This window comes from Macaca mulatta, chromosome 18 (genome assembly GCF_049350105.2).
Source record: "Macaca mulatta isolate MMU2019108-1 chromosome 18, T2T-MMU8v2.0, whole genome shotgun sequence".
In the NCBI taxonomy this organism is placed as follows: Eukaryota; Metazoa; Chordata; class Mammalia; order Primates; family Cercopithecidae; genus Macaca; species Macaca mulatta.
Genome location: NC_133423.1, coordinates 77,843,337 through 77,864,181, shown reverse-complemented (window position 1 = coordinate 77,864,181; position 20,845 = coordinate 77,843,337). Strand labels below are relative to the sequence as shown.

Below are 20,845 nucleotides of genomic sequence, written 5' to 3'. Positions count from 1 at the left end.
AGGGAATTTTATAGTAATAAATGTTTATATTAAAATAGAAGGGAGATACAAAATCAATTATCTAAGCTTCCACTTTAGGGAAGCTATTAAAAGAAGAGCATTAAATTAAGTCAAAAGTAAATAGAAGCAAAGAAATAATGAAGAGCAAAAATCGATGAAACAGTAAGCAGTAAGCTGGCAAACAATAGAAAAAAAATTTAAGAAGCAGGATTTGGAAAAGATATGTAAAATTAATAAATTTATAGCTCAGCTGGATCCAAAAATAAGTAGTGTTGGAAAGGAAAAAAAGAAGATTGTACCTAAAAATCCTACAGATTACAAACAGAAAATAAGGGCATATTTTGAAGAATTCTATGACAAGAAATTCAACAGCTTATATGAAATGGACAAATGCCTTAAAAGATAATTTATTAGAACTGACAGAAGAAATGAGATCAACCCATATTTATTAAAGAAATTGAATTCATAATTTAAAACCTTCCCGCAAAGATAACTCCAAGCCCAGATAGCTTCACTAATAGGCTACTAAACATTAAGGAAGAAACCAAACTTGCACAAAAAACAGGTAAAAGGAACTCTTCTCAACTCATTGTAAGAAGCCAGGATTATAATGATACCAAAACCATCTGTACAAAGACATTACCAAAACAAAAACCTACGGACCCACATCGTTTACAAACATAGACACAGAAATCCTCAGCAAAACATTAGCAAATCAAATCTAGTATTACCTGATAACATCTGTCTGACTGCTAAAGCCTGTAGCAATAATTATTGTTGAGTCTTTTTTTTTTTTTTTTTCCATTTTAAGTCCTCCGTTGGAGATAAATGCCTCAATTGTATTGGTCATTTGGTTTAAACTCAATAGCGCAGGACTTTATGTTTAAGTAATGTAAAGTAATGCAATAAAATGGTCAGACCGCAACTGTCCGCAATTTCTAACATTAGCATTTTTTAGCACCCAGGTCAGAGTTTAACATGCAGAAAGTCCAGTCATTGTTTTCAGGCTTGAATTGCTCCATTATAGGGATAAGATGCAGAATAACCTTACAAGAGTTTTATTTGATTTGAATTCTAAAGCAGGCTTAAACATGAAATCTCTCTTAGCTCCTTCACTGGTCTAACATATAGGTCAGATCCAGTCAGAGAACTGCCGGCTGCCTCAGGGAGGCTGGTGGCAGGCTTTCAGCTCCTGAAGAGGGGTTACTACAATAATGTCAGGGCCAACTTAGTCTCTGGCTGATGCCTTCCCTGATTCTAGGGAGGAGCCATCTTCCTCTGGAGAAGTGTCTAACAACACTTTAAGCCTCTCTTAAGATATAGGGTGGTCCCTCCTTTTCCTCAGGGGATATGCTCCAAGACCCCTAGAGGATGCCTGAAACCTCGATAATGCCAAACTCTACATACACTATGGTTTTTCAATCTGATCATCAAGACAGCTACTAAAATGACTAACGTAGGGGAGTGTAAACAGTGTTGATACGCTAATATTTCCTTTGATCTCTTTGGACGTGGGCTTACACTAATATTCATGGACCTTGGACTGTAGGAAGTGCCTGTGAAATTCTAGAAAAGGTACCAATTCATGTTCTTTTTTCTAATATCAAGCAATTCAGTAATTGAGCTATTTGCCCTTCATTTCACTGAAATGACTACCTCATTCTTTCATGTCTACAAGGACTCCTTCCATGGACAACTTAAAGTGTGTGGAATCAGATTTTATCATCCGTATTCCTAATTTCTAAAGAAAGCTGTTTTTTCTATAGTTTGATGGAAAAAACAGCCAACTAGATTGGACGAATAAAGATTGGATATAGCATATTCTTGATAATTATTTCTCTGCTTTCATACTTTCTTTTTCTAAACCAAATAAACAGAACCAAATAAAGAGAACTGCAAAAACTGTGGAGAGAGAAGAGGGAGAAGCTCAGAGCGCTGTGCTCACCTATGCCCTCTCCGCTGCACTTCAGCTCCTGTATCCTCCCCACCTAAAGAGCACTGCTGTTCTCCTTCCCCATCCATGGACCAGGCGAGACTACTGGCAGCTCACTTGTCTCAGCACTGGAGCTGGGAGCACCCAGCACATATTTGTGGGACACACATTGTGCTGGACACTGGCTGATACGGGTCAGAGAAAAAAAATCCAGACATAGGCTTTGTGCTCCTGGAGCTTTGAGACTAGCAGAGAAGAAAATTAAACAAGTGTCTGCAGTAAAGTAGGATGACTGCTATGACACAGTAATAAGGCTAGTCTGGAAGTCAGACTCTAAAAGGTGTGCAGGAATATTCTTCCTTGACAAATAAGAACTGAGGAAAGAGATTGGATCATCTGTACATGTCTAGCAACTCCTCTTTTCCCCAGTTTTCTAATTGGTGAATTTAGGATGATAAAATCATCTCTTGTGGCCAGGAGTGGTGGCTCATGCTTGTAATTCAAGCGCTTTGGGAAGCCAAGGCAGGCAAATCACTTGAGGTCAGGAGTTCGAGACCAGCCTGGCCAACATGTGAAACCCCATCTTTATTAAAAATACAAAAATGAGGCAGGCATGGTGGTACATGCCTGTAGTCCCAGCTGCTTGGGAGGCTGAGGCAGGAGAATGGCTTGAGGCAGAGGTTGCAGCGAGCTGAGATCGCGCCACTGCACTCTGGCTTGGGAGACAGTGCAAGACTCCATCTCAAAACAAACAAACGAACAAACAAAAAACCATCCCTCTCATAAAGTTATTGTGAAAATTAAATGGGATGATACAAGGCATGGTGAATGGTCAATATAGTTTTGGTGGTGTTATGCCAATCAGAGGGCACCTGGCCTGATCCAGAGAGTACCCTAGAAAACATTATTTCTACGCTCAGTCCCGAAGCAGGGAAGTGAATTCATTGTGGGAATATTACTCTGCTCGAGCTGCCATAACAAAATGTCACAGACTAGACGGCTTAAGATTTTTTTTTTCTCACAGTTCTGGAAATTAAAAGTCTAAGATCAAGGTACTGACAGCGTTGGTTTCTCCTGAGGCTTCTCTCCTTGGCTCATAGATGGCTGTCTTCCCCCCACATTTTCACTTGGTCTTCCCTCTGTCCTAATCTTCTCTTCATGTAAGGACACCAGTACAGGATACTAGATTAGGCTCTATTTTCACTTAACTAACTATTTAAAGGCCCTATCTCTAAATATAGTCACATTCTGAGATTCAGGGGATTAGACCTCAACATATAAATTCTGGGGGAACACAGTTCATTTCATAACAATGGGGGAGACACAGCAGACTATTTCTAACAGAAGGAGTATCATGCGTGAATTGAAAGAGGATGTGTAGCATGTTGAAGGGGAAACTGAATGAAATTACATCCTTTTGCAGTACAGACTGAAAAAGAGAAACAGCAAAATTTGAAGCTAGAGAGGGAAGTGGCGGCAAATCAGGCCATGTAAGGCCTTATAAGGTGGTATAAAATATTAAGCAGTTCAGGTTACCCTAAGGACAATGAAAACCATTATAGAATTTCAAGCAGTGTGTGTGTGTGTGGCATGGTTGAACTTGTATTTTAGAAAAATCACTGTCTGCATTATAAGAAACTTTTGGAGCAGGATGTGCACCTGGGAGGCATCTGAAGTAGGACAAGCCAGAAAGGCTCAGAGCTTGAGTCACTCCATGCAGATGAAAGAAACTGACACACACTGGAAAGCTAATCAATGGGGTGACTGGTAGAGGGAAGGAGAAAAGGAGAATGATTCCTATGCTACCATCAAATGGGTAGATAATGGTGAGCAGAGATGACAAAGTAAAAACTGGACCTCTTGAAATTAAGAAACCTGTGGAACTGCCTGTAGACCACTGGTTATTGATGGAAACTATCCTCGCTATCGCTACCCTTCTTAAACCTTTCCCATATAACCACAGAGTGTGCCAACAACTCTGTATTATTATACATCTTCTTACAAATAAGGAAGCTCAGCCTTAATGAGATAACATAACTTGGCCAAAGGCTCACAGCTACAAAATGGCCAAGCTAAAAGAGGAATTGAGTCTTCCTAATTGCAGAGCCCAAGTTGAAAACCACTACTCAGGAAGGAGGCTGGGCTGAAGGTACATATCTGGAGGTCATTCAATCATTAACAATGCTTGGCTTGTTGGCTTTACTTCCCCATTTCCTCACTGACCACTGGCCCTTCCTGAATCTGATCCTTGGTCCTCATCCACACCTGCTAACAGATTATAATACGGCTGGGCGGCTGATGGTCCAAGCCTAGGGCCTAGGAGCCCAGATGCATGCTGTGGGTTAAGCAGTGGCAATGTCTGCCTCCATCAATACTGTTTCCTTCACTTAACACTGTGGACTAGACTCCAAGATCTGTGAGATATGTGTGCATATAAGCAGCCTCTCCAACTTGTATTTGGGTGAATATCCAAGACCCAAGCTGAGGAACCAAAATTCCATGTTTACTAATGCACATGCCTTTAAAAACATTTTAATGTAATATACATGAGAAAACAGAACCGTAAGTGGATCGCCAGATGAGTTTTCACAGACAGAATACACCTATGAAATGTCACTGAAATCAGGAAAAGAAGAGTAACTCAGGAGCTCGCCTCATGTCTCTTGTACTCACTACCCGCCCCTGCCCTCACCCCCACCCCATCTCTAGGATGCTACTAACCTTACTTCTGATACCCCCAATTAGTGTTGCTTATTTTGTATACTATATAAAGGGAATTGTATAATATATATGCTGTTTTGTGTATGTTTACATGCATTTTAAAGACTGAATTTCACTTGGAAAAATAAAAAAGGTTGTTGTATACAGAGACCTAAGTATAATCCCACAATCTCATCTTCCCATATTCTAAGGACCCCTGATATGGATACACACAACTTCTACATTTGTATTCTGAATTACACCCAGGTAAAATCAGTAACATGAAAAGAATCCAGGAAAGTACAAGGCCTATTTTGGTGTTTCGTCCTCTTGAAGAGATTGAGTCACTGACCCAGACTAACTGTAACAAATCCCTTCCTATGAATTAAAGATCAGAATGTAAAGTAATAGTAACGGTGATGGAGGTTTTAAAGGGAAAGCTCTATTGCAATAGCTAAATTGAGATAATAATTTGGATAATAATAAATTTGACATCGATGCTAATTATTGCTTTATCAAAGCAATCCATTTTCTTTTCTTTTTTTTTTTTTTTTTTTTTTTTTTGAGACGGAGTCTCGCTCTGTCACCCAGGCTGGAGTGCAGTGGCCGGATCTCAGCTCACCGCAAGCTCCGCCTCCCGGGTTTACGCCATTCTCCTGCCTCAGCCTCCCGAGTAGCTGGGACTACAGGCGCCTGCCACCTCGCCCGGCTAAGTTTTTTGTATTTTTAGTAGAGACGGGGTTTCACTGTGTTAGCCAGGATGGTCTCGATCTCCTGACCTCGTGATCCGCCCGTCTCGGCCTCCCAAAGTGCTGGGATTACAGGCTTGAGCCACCGCGCCCGGCCAGCAATCCATTTTCTTAGTGAGAAATCTTTTATCTTGCTAAGGAACTAAAAGCTTCTGTAGAAAGTGTTTTGAATGTGTTGTAAAAACAACAGAACCGTCAGTAAAAATAAACTTTTCTGCTAGTTTAAAAATTCTTTAAAAATAATTTCACAGAAGCCATGCATTTAAATTTCATTATTTTACTGTATGTTCATTATACTATACTGTATACTTTTACAATGTACTTGCTGAATTCTGAGTTTGTTTCTTATCTGGACCTAAGAATTTCTTGGTGTGCTGGGGACTGTAGTCTTGTTTTTAGGATAAGAGGATCTTGACTTTGAGAGTTCTCTTACAAATTATACTTCTTTTGCTTTCAATCACAGCATCAGAAACTTACAATTTTTTAACTTGGAAAATGAAAATAATCTTATTTGCAAATTTACTGTCACCAAACTTTCAAAGTGGCCCAATGTTTCTAACGCGGAAAAAAAACTATCTGTTCACTGCAATTCTCCAAAACATGTAGCTTGTGCGTGTGTGTGTTTGAACTTACATAGGCAGGTATAGTTAGGATACAATTCCATGACAGAGAAGATTCACTTCATTATTTTGGCACATTGAATTCTTTGTTTGAACTCCTGATGCAAATGTTTTGATCACAAGTTTCCTCTAAAATTCCTGATTACAGTTTGATGCCCCTCGCCGAGAAAATAGCCCAACAATTAGCATAGCCTTCTTGTTGAATCAAACAAGGTTCTGATACCGATCTCAATGAACTGCCTTCTGAAAAAGGAATCAATCACCTGTGACCACAGTTTTTCAACCCAGTGGGAAGCGGTGACGTGGGGGTGAAATTTCAAGTCAGGTTATTCTTTAGCAGGGGAACTTTGCTGCTGGGTGTAAGAGCCTAGTTTCTCTGTTATTCTTTCATAGTTTTTCAAGATAAGATAGGAATCTGAAAGTGCTCCAATTTTAGCTACTATTTACTTTTTGTTTCTGCTATTGTAATTTCCATATAGATAACGTTGTAGATTTCAATTTCTTCACTCATTTAATACTGATGTTCCATAAGCATATCCAGCGTATTTTGAATTCTTAAACCTATTAGGTGCAGGGCTCAAGCTCTGAATATACATTTTAAAACGAACCAACCATATTTTATGCAGCATAACTCTGACTAAAACTAGTAGCATTTAAAAACAAATTAGAGAACCACCAAAATGAAGGTAAGTCCCTGTAACTTTATATACTACAGAAAAGATATGAAATAATAAAAACTATATCTAAACATACGCTTTTATGGATCATTAATAGAATGTTCTAAGTGAAAAGCAGAATTTCCTTATTCATTTCTAGGCTTGCCTTTTTTGATTAAACTTTACTTTTTGAAAAGCCTAGCTTTTTTCCAAATTTTCCTACCAACTGTTTAATAAAACATTCTGAAATTTGAGTAACTGCGCCTAAAAGGATTTGAGATTAAGAACTAAATCTCCAGCTGCCAGTATATCTGAATTTGCCTCCTTTCAAATTATATGTAAGGTATCATCGGTGAAATAATGCCGATAACAAACCACAGTAAGTATCTAAAAAGAAAAGCCTACTCCATACATACTAAGTACTAAATTTAAATTGATTTTAACCAACGATTTTATTCAAACTTAATTTTACTGTGTCATATGTGTATTAAGTATGATTTTTAAAGCTCATTAATAAAAATCTATCTAATAGAGCAACAAGTTCCATATTATTTCAGAACAAATCTAAAGCAGTACTATGTCATTACCTGACTCTTATAATAAATAAATCACTATTTCCTGATTTGCCTTTGATCTTCTCTAATTGAAGACCACGATTCTCATTTATCTGAGATAATAAGTGACTAGATAGAGAAAAAAAATCATAAATACCATAAAATCTTATTTTCAGGTCTGGTACCTACAAATGTTTAACTAGACCAAGCAGCTAGGAGGAAAACTGGACAATTTGTATTTCTCACCCTTTCCCTTCTGGTTTTCTGGTACAATGTTAAAAGACAAGCAAGTGGCTGGGTGAAGTGGCTCACGCCTGTAATCCCAGCACTTTGGAAGGCCGAGGTGGGCGGATCACCTAAGGTCAGGAGTTCGAGACCAGCCTGGCTAACATGGAGCAACCCCATCTCTACTAAAATTACAAAAATTAGCTGGGCACAGTGGCGTGTGCTTGTAATCCCAGCTACTCGGGAGGCTGAAGCTGGAGAATCATTTGAACTTGGGAGGCAGAGGTTGCAGTGATCATGCCACCATACTCCAGCCTGGGCGATGGAGTGAGACATTGTTTCAAAAAAAAAGACAAGCAAGCACCAGACTCCAGAGCAGAAGCTACACCTTAAACCAAAGCAAAAAAGGACAATCTTAGTTATGCTTTATGGCTTTTAACAAGTTCCCCAGCCCCTCACCCATTGCTCATCTGACGGTTTTATTATAGTATGTTTGCCACAGGAATGTCTCACTCGGATTATCTGAAATAATATTGCTAGCAAACCTACAACTCCATGCAGTAACACAGGTCAAAAGAAGAATTCCTCAGGCATCAGTTTGTTTCTCAAAGCCTTCGCCAATAAACTTGGGAAATAGCTATTTAATACAGCACAAAAAATAACTTAGTGGTACTTGGAAAATGGCCCTCAGAGTCAAAACTTTATAGCTCGGTTTAGGAATGCTGAGGCCCAGTCTCAGGGAAACCATGGTACTAAGTCTTTTGACTGGGCAGATAATCTAAGGGCAGAGCTCATTTATCTTCCGGGACAGTGCTGTGTGAGCTTGATCCATACTCCTGCTTGTGTGCCTTGAACAGCTAACTCTGTGTTCAATGCTTTATTCTACTGGATGCTGGAAAGACCTTTGACTCCACCAGGTTTTTAAAGAATTTACCAAAGTTGCTGAAAACATTGGATACTTGGTCTGTTTCTTGTCTTTGATGTCACAGGTCCCATTAACTTTGCAATGATGGAGAGGAGGACATAGGGAGAAAGAGATCACAAAATTTTGGAAACATATACACACTTGTCACTGCTTGATTCTTAATTCAATAGGATAGGTAAGCTAGAACATTGATCACAACTTCGAATGCTCCTTTTACCAAATCTGTATGGATTTTATTTCTCTAAAAAAGTAACATCATAATGACTGTAAAATCCTGGTTTTGTATGAATCATTGGTATGTTCCTAGAATTCCTACTTCAGATACATTCCTCTCAATATGTAAAGCTGGTCAAGCTTCTGTTCTCATTTATCTCTGCCTCTGACCCAACTTTCTAGAGACAATTTGCTTCTTTTGCTTTATTTCATTTATTTCCCTTCTTGCTTTACACATTGCCCTATCCCCTATTTTCCTACATATCTCTACAAATGTCTAACAGGGTTTTCTCCTGTTTTCCAAACTTCACCATGTGAAATAATGGCTTATTCCACTAAGCAGTTTCCTTGTTTCCAAAAAATACTGCTATTTGCCATTTGTGATAACTATTAAGCAGGTCATATTCTTTGCAAAGGGTTAGAAAGAATATTTTCTTGATTTTCTAAGTAATGCTTTTTATTGTCAAGACCCAAGTGTGAGGGTTAATATTAAGTGCCAACTTGATTGGATTGAAGGATGCAAAGCATTTTTCCTGGTGTGTCTGTGAGGGTGTTGCCAAAGGAGATTAACATTTGAGTCAGTGGACTGGGAGAGGCAGACCCACCCTCAGTATGGGTGGGCACCATCCAATCAACTGCCCACGCAGCTAGAATAAAGCAGGCAGAAGAAGATGGGAGCAGTGGACTTGCAGAGTCTTGTGGTCTTCATCTTTCTCCCATGCTGGATGCTTCCTGCCCTTGAACGTTAGATTCCAAGTTCTTTGACTTTTGGACTCTTGGACTTACACCAGTGGCTCTCAGCCTTTGGCCACAGATTGAAGGCTGCACTGTCGGCTTCCCTACTTTTGAGATTTTGGGCTCGGACTGAGCCACTACCACCTTCCTTGCTCCCTGTGGTACTTCACCTTGTGATCGTGTGAGTTAATTCTCCTTAATAAACTCCCTTTCATAAATACATATATCCTATTAGTTCTGTCCTTCTAGAAAACTCTGACTATACACCAAATAACGAACATTTTTTCAATTTAAATTAATCCTTCAGTTTCGATTAAATCATCATGATCAATAATTTGGACATTAAGAAATCAACCTCTACATTTATTAGGTTTGGAAGATCCCCCTTCTATGTGGGATCTTATTCTTCTAACATAAGCTAAAGTAGAAAGGATATTTTCTGAACGTCATTTCTATGAGAGTTATTTTCCTTACTCAATTTGGAATTTTTAACACCTTAAAGTAATGGAGATGGAGTAGGAAGAGAGGGAAGGGAAAGAGGACAGGGAATGATCATTCAAAGGACTGTGCAAAAAAAGAACAGGGCACCCTGAGAATGTAATGAAAGAATAGTTGGTTCCTCCATAGATCTATGTTGCAGTTGTCGTTCTGAGGTCTTTAATTAATGTGTTTAATTCTCAGAATAAATCTGTGAGATTAATACTGTTACTATCCCCAGGGAGGAAACCGAGCCCCTGAGGCTAAATAACCTGCCCAAGTTCCCACAGTCAGTAGAAGAGCCTGGATCCCAATCCAACAGTCTGGCTCCAAGGACTCCTACCCTTCCCTATAGATCTGTTTCTTTCAAAATTAACAGAGTTGATTATTTCAATACTGATGAGGCTGAAAGTGAAATAACAGTGACTTATAACCAAAATGCCCTGATTCTTTTGTGATTCTATACATGAACCAAAATATTTGAGACCTATATATTGATTTAATTGATATTTTTGGTGTTTATTGATATAAAAGAAATTGCTCAAATGCTCATCAGTGATGACACTCATTAGAAAACATAGAATACCACATTTTATGATATTTAGATTCAGGTATAAGATGACCACATGTTCTGGTTTGCTCAGAAAACCCCCGGCTATACCTGCTGTCCAGGCATAATTGTTAAGTTCACTCTCACAGTTGTCTCATTTTGAATAATAAAATATACAGTTGTCTTACTGAGGCACAACCAGTGCAACTGGCACAAGTCAATTTAATAATTTAAATAATTACTGGTTTTTATATGGTTTTAATAATTCTGATGCTTTCATTTCCTCATCCTAAAATCAATTGTTCTTACCATCATGAGCTTGACAATGCTTTTCCCCGTTTTTCCTTTTTCTGCCTCTTCCTGCCTTTAAACACTTCATTTCCCTCTAGTCCTTTTGCCAAATCACTGCCTCTCCTGCTTCAGTGCCTTCTGGTCTATTACAACGACCCGAATGGCATTTATATCCTTAAGGATTCCATTGTCACTTTCTGGAAAGGTGCCACTACTCAACTTCACTCTCTCACATTGTCTTTCCCATATTGTCTTTCACTCATCACTTGCCTTAGGAGATCTAGGCTTTTTCCATATCATATTAAAATTCTTCCAAAAATGTACTTTTTTTTTTTCCTTTGAGACAGAGTCTCACTCTGTCACCCAGGCTGGAGTGCAATGGCGCGATCTCGGCTCACTGCAGCCTCTGCCTCCTGGGTTCAAGTGATTCTCGTGCCTCAGTTTCCCAAGTAGCTGGGATTACAGACGTGTACCACCACACCTGGCTAATTTTTTTGTATTTTTGGTAGAGACGAGGTTTCACCATGTTGGCCAAGCTGGTCTTGAACTCCTGACTGCAAGTGATCCACCCGTCTTGGCCTCCCAAAATGTTGGGATTACAGGCGTGTCCCACTACTCCCAGCCAATTTACTTTCTTTTAGTCCCCTTACAGAAACCCCCTGACCTCCTTACCCTTGGATCAAATTCATTTATTCACTCAGACATACAGTCTACTTGGGAAGCTTAGCTGGCAAATTCAGGTTCCCAGCTCCAGGGCTTCATTTCACAATATTACTTCTGAAGATCCTTGGGAACTTGACCTGCAGAAAGAACGGAGAAAATTCCTGTCCTATCTCTGCAGAAGAACAGTTTACATATGCCTTGAAGCATTAAGTTTTATTACTTTACCCTTATCTCAGTCCACCAAATTACGGATGTTGGAGGGCACAGTTGGTCACTAGTTTTGGAAAGTTGCTCCAGGCCATCGGTGAATGAGTATCAGGGAGACAACTGCCAACTCTATCCTACTCAGTGACTTGAGAATTTTGACAATGCTCTCCCTTTCTTAGCCAGCATGGATTCTTAAAATCTTAGTAGTTAAATTTATCCTGCTTATGATACCCAGTACAGAACTGTATTCGATTCCCTTCTCCTGGTACAATTTAGCAACATTAAATGGCCCTATTTATCCAAATACAGTTTAATCTCCTGATGATAATGACATATCATTAATGGGTTTGCTGTAATAGTTGTTGGGTTTGTGGTACCTTTTGGGAGAAACCGCAGTAAGGACTGAAGATCACATTTAATAGAAAGAAATAAGTATCACTAAAGATTCAAGGAAAGTAATTAGCTTCAGAGTCACGTGGCCAAAAATAAATTCTATATTCCACTCTACAGTAATGTTTTAAACAGTCATTCTTCCTACATGCTACCTTGTTCTTTCATGCAAATGGTCGTATTTGAGATAAGTAGACATCAAGAACAAATGAAATCATTGCCGAGATCGACTGTATAATATATTTTAGAGCTATTGATGTAATACTGAAGAACAAATGTGCTAGTATAGACCAGAATTTGAGCAAATCCTAGTCACAAAAAGTGACCATGGTTCTGTGTGTCAGCTTTACAATTAGATTCCTTTAAGAATTTCAGCAACCTCTTCTGTCTCTTACGGGCAGAGGCCATATTTACTAAGACAAAAATTGGTATGCTAGGGGTAAAATGTTTGAAGATGAAACGCTACTAGAGAATCAGAACATGCAGTAGCTATGCCTCTGGAAGACCATCAGAACTCAAACTTTAAAAACAGCAGCAAAAATAAGATGCCTCAACCAATTCAATCTAATTTCTCCAAATATTATCGTTTCATTTAATTTGGAAAATACCCACTTTACTAAGAATAATCTTTAAACATCAATCTCAAATCTCACATGATGTGAGGTTGTATATATTATGTTCTTCAAAGTGTGGTCTGCATTTATAGAACAAACTGAAACTTTCTTGTATACTACAGAGTAAATCATAAGATTGTATTAATTCTGTGAATCACACATACAGATAGCAAAGAAGAAAAAATATAGTTGATCTCAATTTGGTCTCATAAAAACACAGTATCTGTTCTTATTGTCACTTCACATTTGATAAAATAGGAATACCTCCAAAAAATTTAATGAGTAATTTGAAGAAATTTCTTTTTAGACAAGAGCAGTGGCACTCATTAAACTAATTTTCCTACTTTAAGCTTCTACAATTACAATATTGTCCTGAAAATAAGTAGACATTATTTAATAGTCTCTTTCAAGGACTCTTCCCTTAAAAAAATACAAAATAAATCCATTAGTACCATTTCAAACTGGGCCCCTAAATATTACAAATCCCTTTATTCTCTCCGTCTTTGCAAATTACATCTAGTTTAGACCCAGAGTCGCTCAACTAAGCAACATTTCTGTAAGATACAAAAGCCTGTGATTTATTAGGAAAAGCTTGAGGGTCTATTAATACTTCATTAAAACCCCTACGTAGTATTTATAGCAACAACAGAAGAAAAAAAAGTATTGTCAATTAGTGGGTCAAAAATGAAGGCAAATAAAATGCTTATGAACATATAAAGCAAAAACATAAACCCATGACTTGGTGCAACGATACTAGCTTAATTTCTTAGAAGCCCAACTTCTGCATTCCTGAACTGTGACCAGGGATGGTCAGGGAGTGCTGAGAGGGACAAAGGGCCTCACTGTCACTGGTCCATGCTCTTAAGCTGAGAGGAGGAAAAGCCTGCTGTGTCACACAGCACTCCCAGGCAAGAACTGACTTTGAGCCCAGGAGAAGCCTACAGAGCCCATTTCACAGTATTCCTTAGACATGGCCTTCCTCACGCAGAGGCTGAGGGATTTAGCACTTTGTGGTTTTGCTGCAACTGGAATCTTTGTTATTCTGCATGAGGTTTGCACTAAAGACACAGATGACCTCAAATGTAGACACAAAAAGATTGTGAGAGACCAAGTTGGAGAAAGAGAACCAAGAAAAAGCTCGTAAGAAGTTTTAAAGTGAAGCACTAGACGTTTATTGACTTGTGACGACAGTGGTGCAATCAGAACAGGCAGGAAGGTCTGTTTTGCTTCATTGTTTGGATTTGGGTCTGAGTTTCCAATAATTTATAATAATGCGCACATTCTGTTGAAACAGCTCCAGAAATTGTGTTTATTGAACTCAATAGTGGAAAGAATTCCATTTGGCCCTATTTGTGTCTTTTCTCTGAGAGTAGTAATGAGGATTAATAAAAAACACGGCTTAGTAGAAACCTTATTAGTCTACCAAGGGTGAATGGGCATTGGCCAATTTGTAAAGGGAGCTAAATTTAAATTCTTAATATAATCTAATGTCAATTAAGTGCATATAATAAAGAATGACCACCTTGAAAATTAATCTATTTAATAGTTAAAATATAATCAAATTACTCTGTTCTATAAATGTAGCTTCCTTCCCTTTCTAATTAAACATTATTTTATGAATTTCAATTTCCCAGATGCCTGGAATTTTTTTTAAGTTTTGTAAGCAAGGCTTCAAAAACGGAAGGTACTTTGCTATTTCTGATAATGGAAAAATTGGCTTCTTGTCTTAGCAATCACCAATTATGTTTATAACCCTAGGAGATTTTGAGGACAGAAAATCAAGCTAAAATCAGAAAAGAAAATTATACAGCAAATGTTATGGCTTACACAATTACAAAGAGACAGCACTATTTTATTTTGTGATCTATGACGCTGCTGGGGGGAGCAACTGCTATTGCTGGGGCTGGCAGTTCTCTCTAGGGGTGGACACCCCCATAGAGAACCAGTTTGTATGTGCTCATCAGTGGGACAATATTTTCTTGTTGACGCAACTGGCACAGAGAATTTTGCCTTTCTATACTCCAACTCCAATAATATCAATTTCCATGTATATTGCTCATGGCCATCATTTTCCAGTCTTTAAAATTATGTCTTCTGATCCCTTCTAAATCACCCTAAGTCACTGAGCCCTAAATTAGAAGCTGCACTCTAACAAGAGACAAATTATTAATACCTCCAAGAAGAGCGATGGCCTCACAATGAGGTCATGGAAACTCCAGTTTCACAGTTGAAAAACAAAAGCATTTCCTTTCTCTTTCACCTCCTGGGAATTTTTTTTTTTCTTTACAAGAGATAAAATCTGACAAAGTGAAAATATCAGGAGCTGGCTACGTGGAACCTGACCTAGATTAACATTTCTCTGTGTTTCTTTGGTGTATCATTTTCTATGTCACATTGTAAAATGTAAAAAATTGTCTTCTCTGAAAAATTTTAAGCAGTCAGTTATTTTGTTTTTCAATTTAAAAAAATCATACATTGCCTCCCTCTCTCTATTCCACAAATATTTCTAGGGCATGTTGCTGGGTACTGAAATCAGAAAGATAAACCCTGACTTCTGCTCTCAGGGAAACTGCAGTCCAGTGCAGGGGTAGGGGTCAGCTACAGAGGAGTAGCATCATTAACTACCTTTGGAAATAATAAATTTATGGCTGCAACTGGCCCAGGGTTCACTGGTAGCATAAAGGAAATAATCTAGACCCAGATTGGAAGAAAACAGGAAAAGGTACTAAGGAAGGCTTTAGATTATGTTAAGTGCTGTGTTTTAAATATGTCCCTTAAATTTTATGTGATGACAAGTTAATCCCCAAATTCATATGTTGGTGATATTTGGAGGTAAAGCCTTTGAAAGGTAATTAGGATTAGGTAAGGTAATCAGGGTGGGCCTCCATGATGGGACTGTGGCTTCATAAGAAGAAGAGAGACCTGAGCTGGCACACTCTTTCCCTCTCACTACGTGATGTCCTCCACCACGTTGTGACACAGCACAAAGGCCCTGGCCATATGCAGCACCAAGCACTTGGACTTTCCAGCCTCTAGAACCATGAGCTAAACAAACTTATTTTCTTTATACAGTATCCAGTCTTTGATATTCTTTCATAGAAACAGAAAACAGACTAAGACGGTAACATATGACCCAATCTCCGAGGACTATAGTACTTACCAGGTGAAGACCAGGAAAAAGGCTCTTCAGGCCAAGAAGTAGGATGTATAGAAAGGGAACACAGTGTGATGGCTAAGAGGCATGAGCTGTATTGTGGAATGTATATTTTACCACAATTTTTAAAAAGCAACAGCAGCAGCATGGGTTTTGGGTTGACATTACCATACTTCACTTGGGTCAGTTAGTTACCCTGTATCTCAGTTTCTAAATCTGTAAAATTAGAAGCAAAAAAATTCCTACCTCATAGGAATAAACCGTAGGGGCTTTAATACATGTAAAGCATTTGGAATAGTGCTTGTTTTATAGGAAGCACTCAGTAGACGTTAGCAATTAATACCATGCATGCAGACCTAGAGACACATGAGAGCGGGCACCCAGTAAGGCATGGGAGTTTAAGTTGCCTTCTCCAAAAGGAAAAGTCTAATAGACAGAAGGAAGGAACGCAGAAAAGAAAACTGAGTTGGAGATCATCACAAATGCCGTTTTGAATATATCCCTTTTTCCTTCTTGGAATCTTCACTGAACTTTAAATGTGCATTGAGGGTATATTTTTGAAGCTACCTACACTATACTACCTGAGAATAACCTGTCATTGAAAATTAATTATGTCCTAATTTTTAATTTTAAAATAGAACACTCATTTTCATTAAAATACTCCCTTTCAAAGGGCAGACTGATTATATTACTACTCTAAATATGTCATCTATACCAAGGCCTGAGAAAGAGTACAATCTTGAATCTATGGATGCTAAGCATTCCCCCAAAATCTGTGTTTGGATACATATAAGCTATCTCTCACTCTGTGGACAGCGTGATGCTATTCTCTAATGCCACATATTAGATAGGAAGGAATGGCAAGAATACAGTGTGAAAAAGCATGATGATGAGATCTTCCCATTTAAAAAAATGGCAGAGAAATGTTAGAACATTGGAGACTTGAGTTGATTAATATCTCAGCTTCTTCATTTGCAAAATAAGGTTCCATGTTTTCTACGGGTCCTTGGGGCTCAAATGTCCTATAAACTGATTGCTGGGAGGCTATATGCAATCACAGCAGACTATAAAACCCTGGGTGAAGGAAAATCTCTCTCCAGTCCAGCATTTTGCCAGACAGTACTACCAAGGAATATCTGTAGGAGAGAGAGTAATCTCTGGCTTTTACATTTCTAACTTTCCTATAAACATATGCTACTGATTTGCTACCTATAACTTTGGCTAGCCTTTCTTGAATTTCTATTTTGAGTATACTATGGCCTACTGAATGGATAATATATAACAAGTGATCAGATCACTTGTTTGCACTGACTGACTTTTAGCTCAAACATTTTTGTCTAATGTTATGATTTTGACTTTTAGCTCAAACATTTTTGTCTAATGTTATGATTATATTGGTCAGAGATGTGCTGGTACTTTATCCCCAACCTCAGAATGAGGATAAACAAATATGCATAAACATATTGCATGCATAAACATTTACATAAACAAATATGTTTTGCCTCCATCTTGGCACACAAGAGTAGGGACTGATGGTCTCCTGTGCAGATCACACAGCCACATGGGAAAGCAAGGAAGGCACTAGAAACACAGAGCAAACTCCCATTTAGGAAATGGGCCACAAATTGTGGGCATGAGGGTCAAAAAAAGGATTAATTTCCCTTGTCTTCCTATTAGTCAACAATTTGTATAATTTCCAGTAAACATGTGGGAAATACTGAAAGGCTTCGGCTTCCTCTATACCTTCCTTGAGAAATGACTAGAAGGCAGTAACTTCTTGGACCCTGACCTTGTTAAATGTTGACTGCCAGCATTTTTCACTTCTGAGAACAGAAACATCCTATTCATATGGTATTTTCTTGTATGCCCAGAGTCCTCCTAGCCTCTGCTCCATCAGCTTTCTCACATCAGCCAGAAACATCCAAGCCACAGAAGTTGCCCATCATGGCAGTGCTGCCCAGAAGTGTCCTGATTCAAGGAGACAACACAGACAGCAGCCTCCAACACAGCAGTCACTTGAGCCGGGCCCTATGTTAGCCATGTGCTATTTTTATATTGAACTGCCCTATACTTGTTCAAAGCTAATCTCCAGGTACTAGAGAAACACTCTTAATACTATGAGAGCTCTCTCCAGGTATATAATATAGTCATGGTATCTATAAATGTAAAGATACCCTGAATGTAAAATTTCCCCAAAATAGGTATTGATGCAGTAACTGGTTTGTTGAATTGAGTATTTGCTGATTTAGGTTGAATCTTGTTTGGGAATGTGGAGATTTCTATTCTAGGGGTGGTGTCATTCCAGGAAGGCAGACAATCTCTAACTAGATCTCCCTCACCACTTTCAAAGCAAACAAGGGTGCATTCCACAGCACCAGTGGCCATGAGCTTAAATGCAGCTGACCAGGTTTGAGATGGCCTCCAAAATATGCTCTGTTATTAGTAATATTTTTGCATTCACATAAGTACCAAAATGCCTAAGGCAGGCCAGTGTTTCATTAGTGTCAAGTGAAAGCCTTCCCCCTCTGCTTGCCCCATGTGCCTCTGGTGCACAACACTGGATACCCAGCTGGGTCATCCAACCACAAGCCAAGGTAAACACAGAAAGTGTGAGTCATTGGGGGTAAGAGTTATGCATGTCTCTACTAAATGTGGAGTCTGAATACTGGCACTCTGGCTGAACCACTATGATTCCAGCATATGTTTATGATCAGTAGCTATTAAATCAGCTACTTCCAATGTGTAAAGTAGCTTCTACCAGTTATTTGGGTATTTTTTGTGTGGGGAAGCATGAACTCTTCAAGAGCGCTAAAAGAATTTTTTGCTTGAGTCTGATTCTTTCCAGATTAATGCATTAACATTAAATTCAGTATTTTAATTACTTCAATAGACTATATGGCATCTATAGAGTTGAAGACAACCTCCCAAAGTGAGGCACTTTTATTAACTTATTTTAATTGCTTTGGCTGAAACAACTGACATTTCTTTGACAAGTGGTCTGTTGAGCCAATCTCATCCCACAAATTAAACCCTGCCAAACATATCTACAAAAACTACTGCTACTTCGCTTGCCAATCCCTAAATACATCCAACCTGAATTACTGACTCCCTCTCCCTACCCTCTACCTTCATCTATAGACCAATATACACATATCACAGCATATCCACATGCCCAACTCAAATATCATGTCCTCCGTGAAGCAAACCCTGTTTCCTCTTCAGAGGATACAATACTAAACAAGAAATGGTTCCCAGTATGCCTGGGCTCCAGTATCAGCTCCTCAAGCACAGGAACTCTGTCTTGATTAGCTTTGCTCTTTCATGATACCTTCAAGAGAAGATACTTGATGAATGTTTGCTAAAAAAAAAATCAAAAGAAAGAGTAAATGGATGAATGAACTGAATATCACAGAATCTAGAGGTCTCTATTTTCTCAGTTAAAATTATTTATTATTCATTCATCACATATATAATTTTAAAACTGACTTGGACAAAGTGTTCACTATACAGTGCTGTTTTTTGTTTCATTAATCAATCTACTTGCTAAATGTATAACTCTCATCCTTTCTTGGCTGACCCCTGCTTAAGTTTTCAGAACACTACCACCTGAATTCCTATATCCGTTTCTCTCTCTGTCACTTTTATTCCTTTAAAATGCATGAGCTAAGACAGTTTCTCCAAATGTCAACATGATACTATATTTGAGGTAACATGACTCATATCTATCAGAAACTGTTGAAGACTGAATTGTCTGGACTCTTCACTGATTCCTTGTGACCTTGAAAATTTACTACTCTAAGATTCAGTGTCCTCACTTAAAAACGAGAGATTGTAACAGGTGCAACCCCAAGTTCCTTTCAGCTTTCTGTATTCTGGAAAACTAATTCTCCGTAGTTTGCTAGGATAGGCTTGCTACACAAGCCTCATGAGTAGGCCGAACAGAAAGCTATCTAAAGGAGTCGGATACCATTATGGCCCACAGGCCAAATCCAGGCTACTACCTGTTTCTCGAAATAAAGTTTTATCAGAACACAATCAACTCTATTGGTTCATGTAATGTTTATGGTTGCTTTTTCGATAACAACAGTAGAGTTCCAACAGAGAAAATATAACCAGCGAAGCCTAAAATACTGACCCTTTGCAGAAAAACTGTGCTACCCCGGTCTAAATTACGTGCACCGAGGTGTGTGACTTACTGCCTAAAGAACATTCCGTTCCCTGAATGAGACCTGAAGTCTCACTATTAGAGGTTTAAAGAAATGTATATATGCTTTGGGAAGGTAAAACACCTTAAATTCTAAGACTGTTCCTTGCTAGAACAAAATGATCTCTTAGTGGAGCACTACAGGGAAAATAGAAGGGCTCCAGGAAGCCAAAGTAAATTGATCAGGCACAAAAATAAACTTGCTTACATCCCAATCTTGGCTGGGTCTACAATGGAGAAATGAGTCTCCAGATGCAGTGTCCTGGGAATAGACTCTTGAGTTCAGTTTTCTCACAGTTTTACTCTAAACCTGCTTTTACTCTAAACCTGCTTCCTTGCCCAGCCCCTCTTAATGGGTTTTACTCTAAACCTGCTTCCTTGCCCAGCCCCTCTTAACCCAACAGCCAATAGCTGCCAGACAGCAGGATGACAGTCAGGTACAATAACAGGATAAAACCACCAAACGGTCTGTACACATTACTGGCACTTTCAGGCTCCGATGAAATGATGTGTCTGAACGTCAGAAACCGTTATGACGAGCGAAGGGGCCAGACACAAATCACACATTCTGTGATGCTCCGTTTAGATGGCTTCCACGAACAGGCAATGCTAATCTCTGGTGATAGAAGTCAGAAACGGGTTGCCTGGAAGGAGTAATTGAAGGAACAAAGTGCATGAAGAAAATGTCTGGGGTGAGGGAGATGTTCTGTATCTTGTTTTGGATGGTAGTTACATGGGTCAAAAATCATGGAACTGAATATTTAACACTGCACTTTATGGTAGAGGAAGTATATCTCGATTTTTAAACTGACTGTTATCACTAAATAAAGCATTTATTTTTATTTGTTTGTGGGTACGGCTTCAGAAATCCTGGAGGTCTTTAGATTCATTACCATTATATAATTTTCCCTCCATGGTAATGGATAAGAAGATGATGTGAAGATAGAAAGGTGAAGAAGGGGGAAAGAAAGGTGAAAAAGTGTTC

General features: G+C 38.7%; 1 protein-coding gene across 2 annotated transcripts in view; it reads right to left on the bottom strand.

Moving 5' to 3' along the window:
• Positions 1-20,845, bottom strand: part of ARHGAP28 (Rho GTPase activating protein 28) — a 198,080-nt gene that overhangs the window by 160,686 nt on the left and 16,549 nt on the right. The window contains exon 2 of one of the 2 annotated variants that reach the window (XM_077974761.1): positions 11,301-11,428. The exons of the other annotated variant lie outside the window; for it this stretch is intronic. Within the exon in view, the coding sequence (XP_077830887.1) occupies positions 11,301-11,317 (17 nt within the window). The 5' untranslated portion in view covers positions 11,318-11,428. The remainder of the gene's footprint in view (positions 1-11,300; positions 11,429-20,845) is intronic. 2 annotated transcript variants of the gene reach the window in all.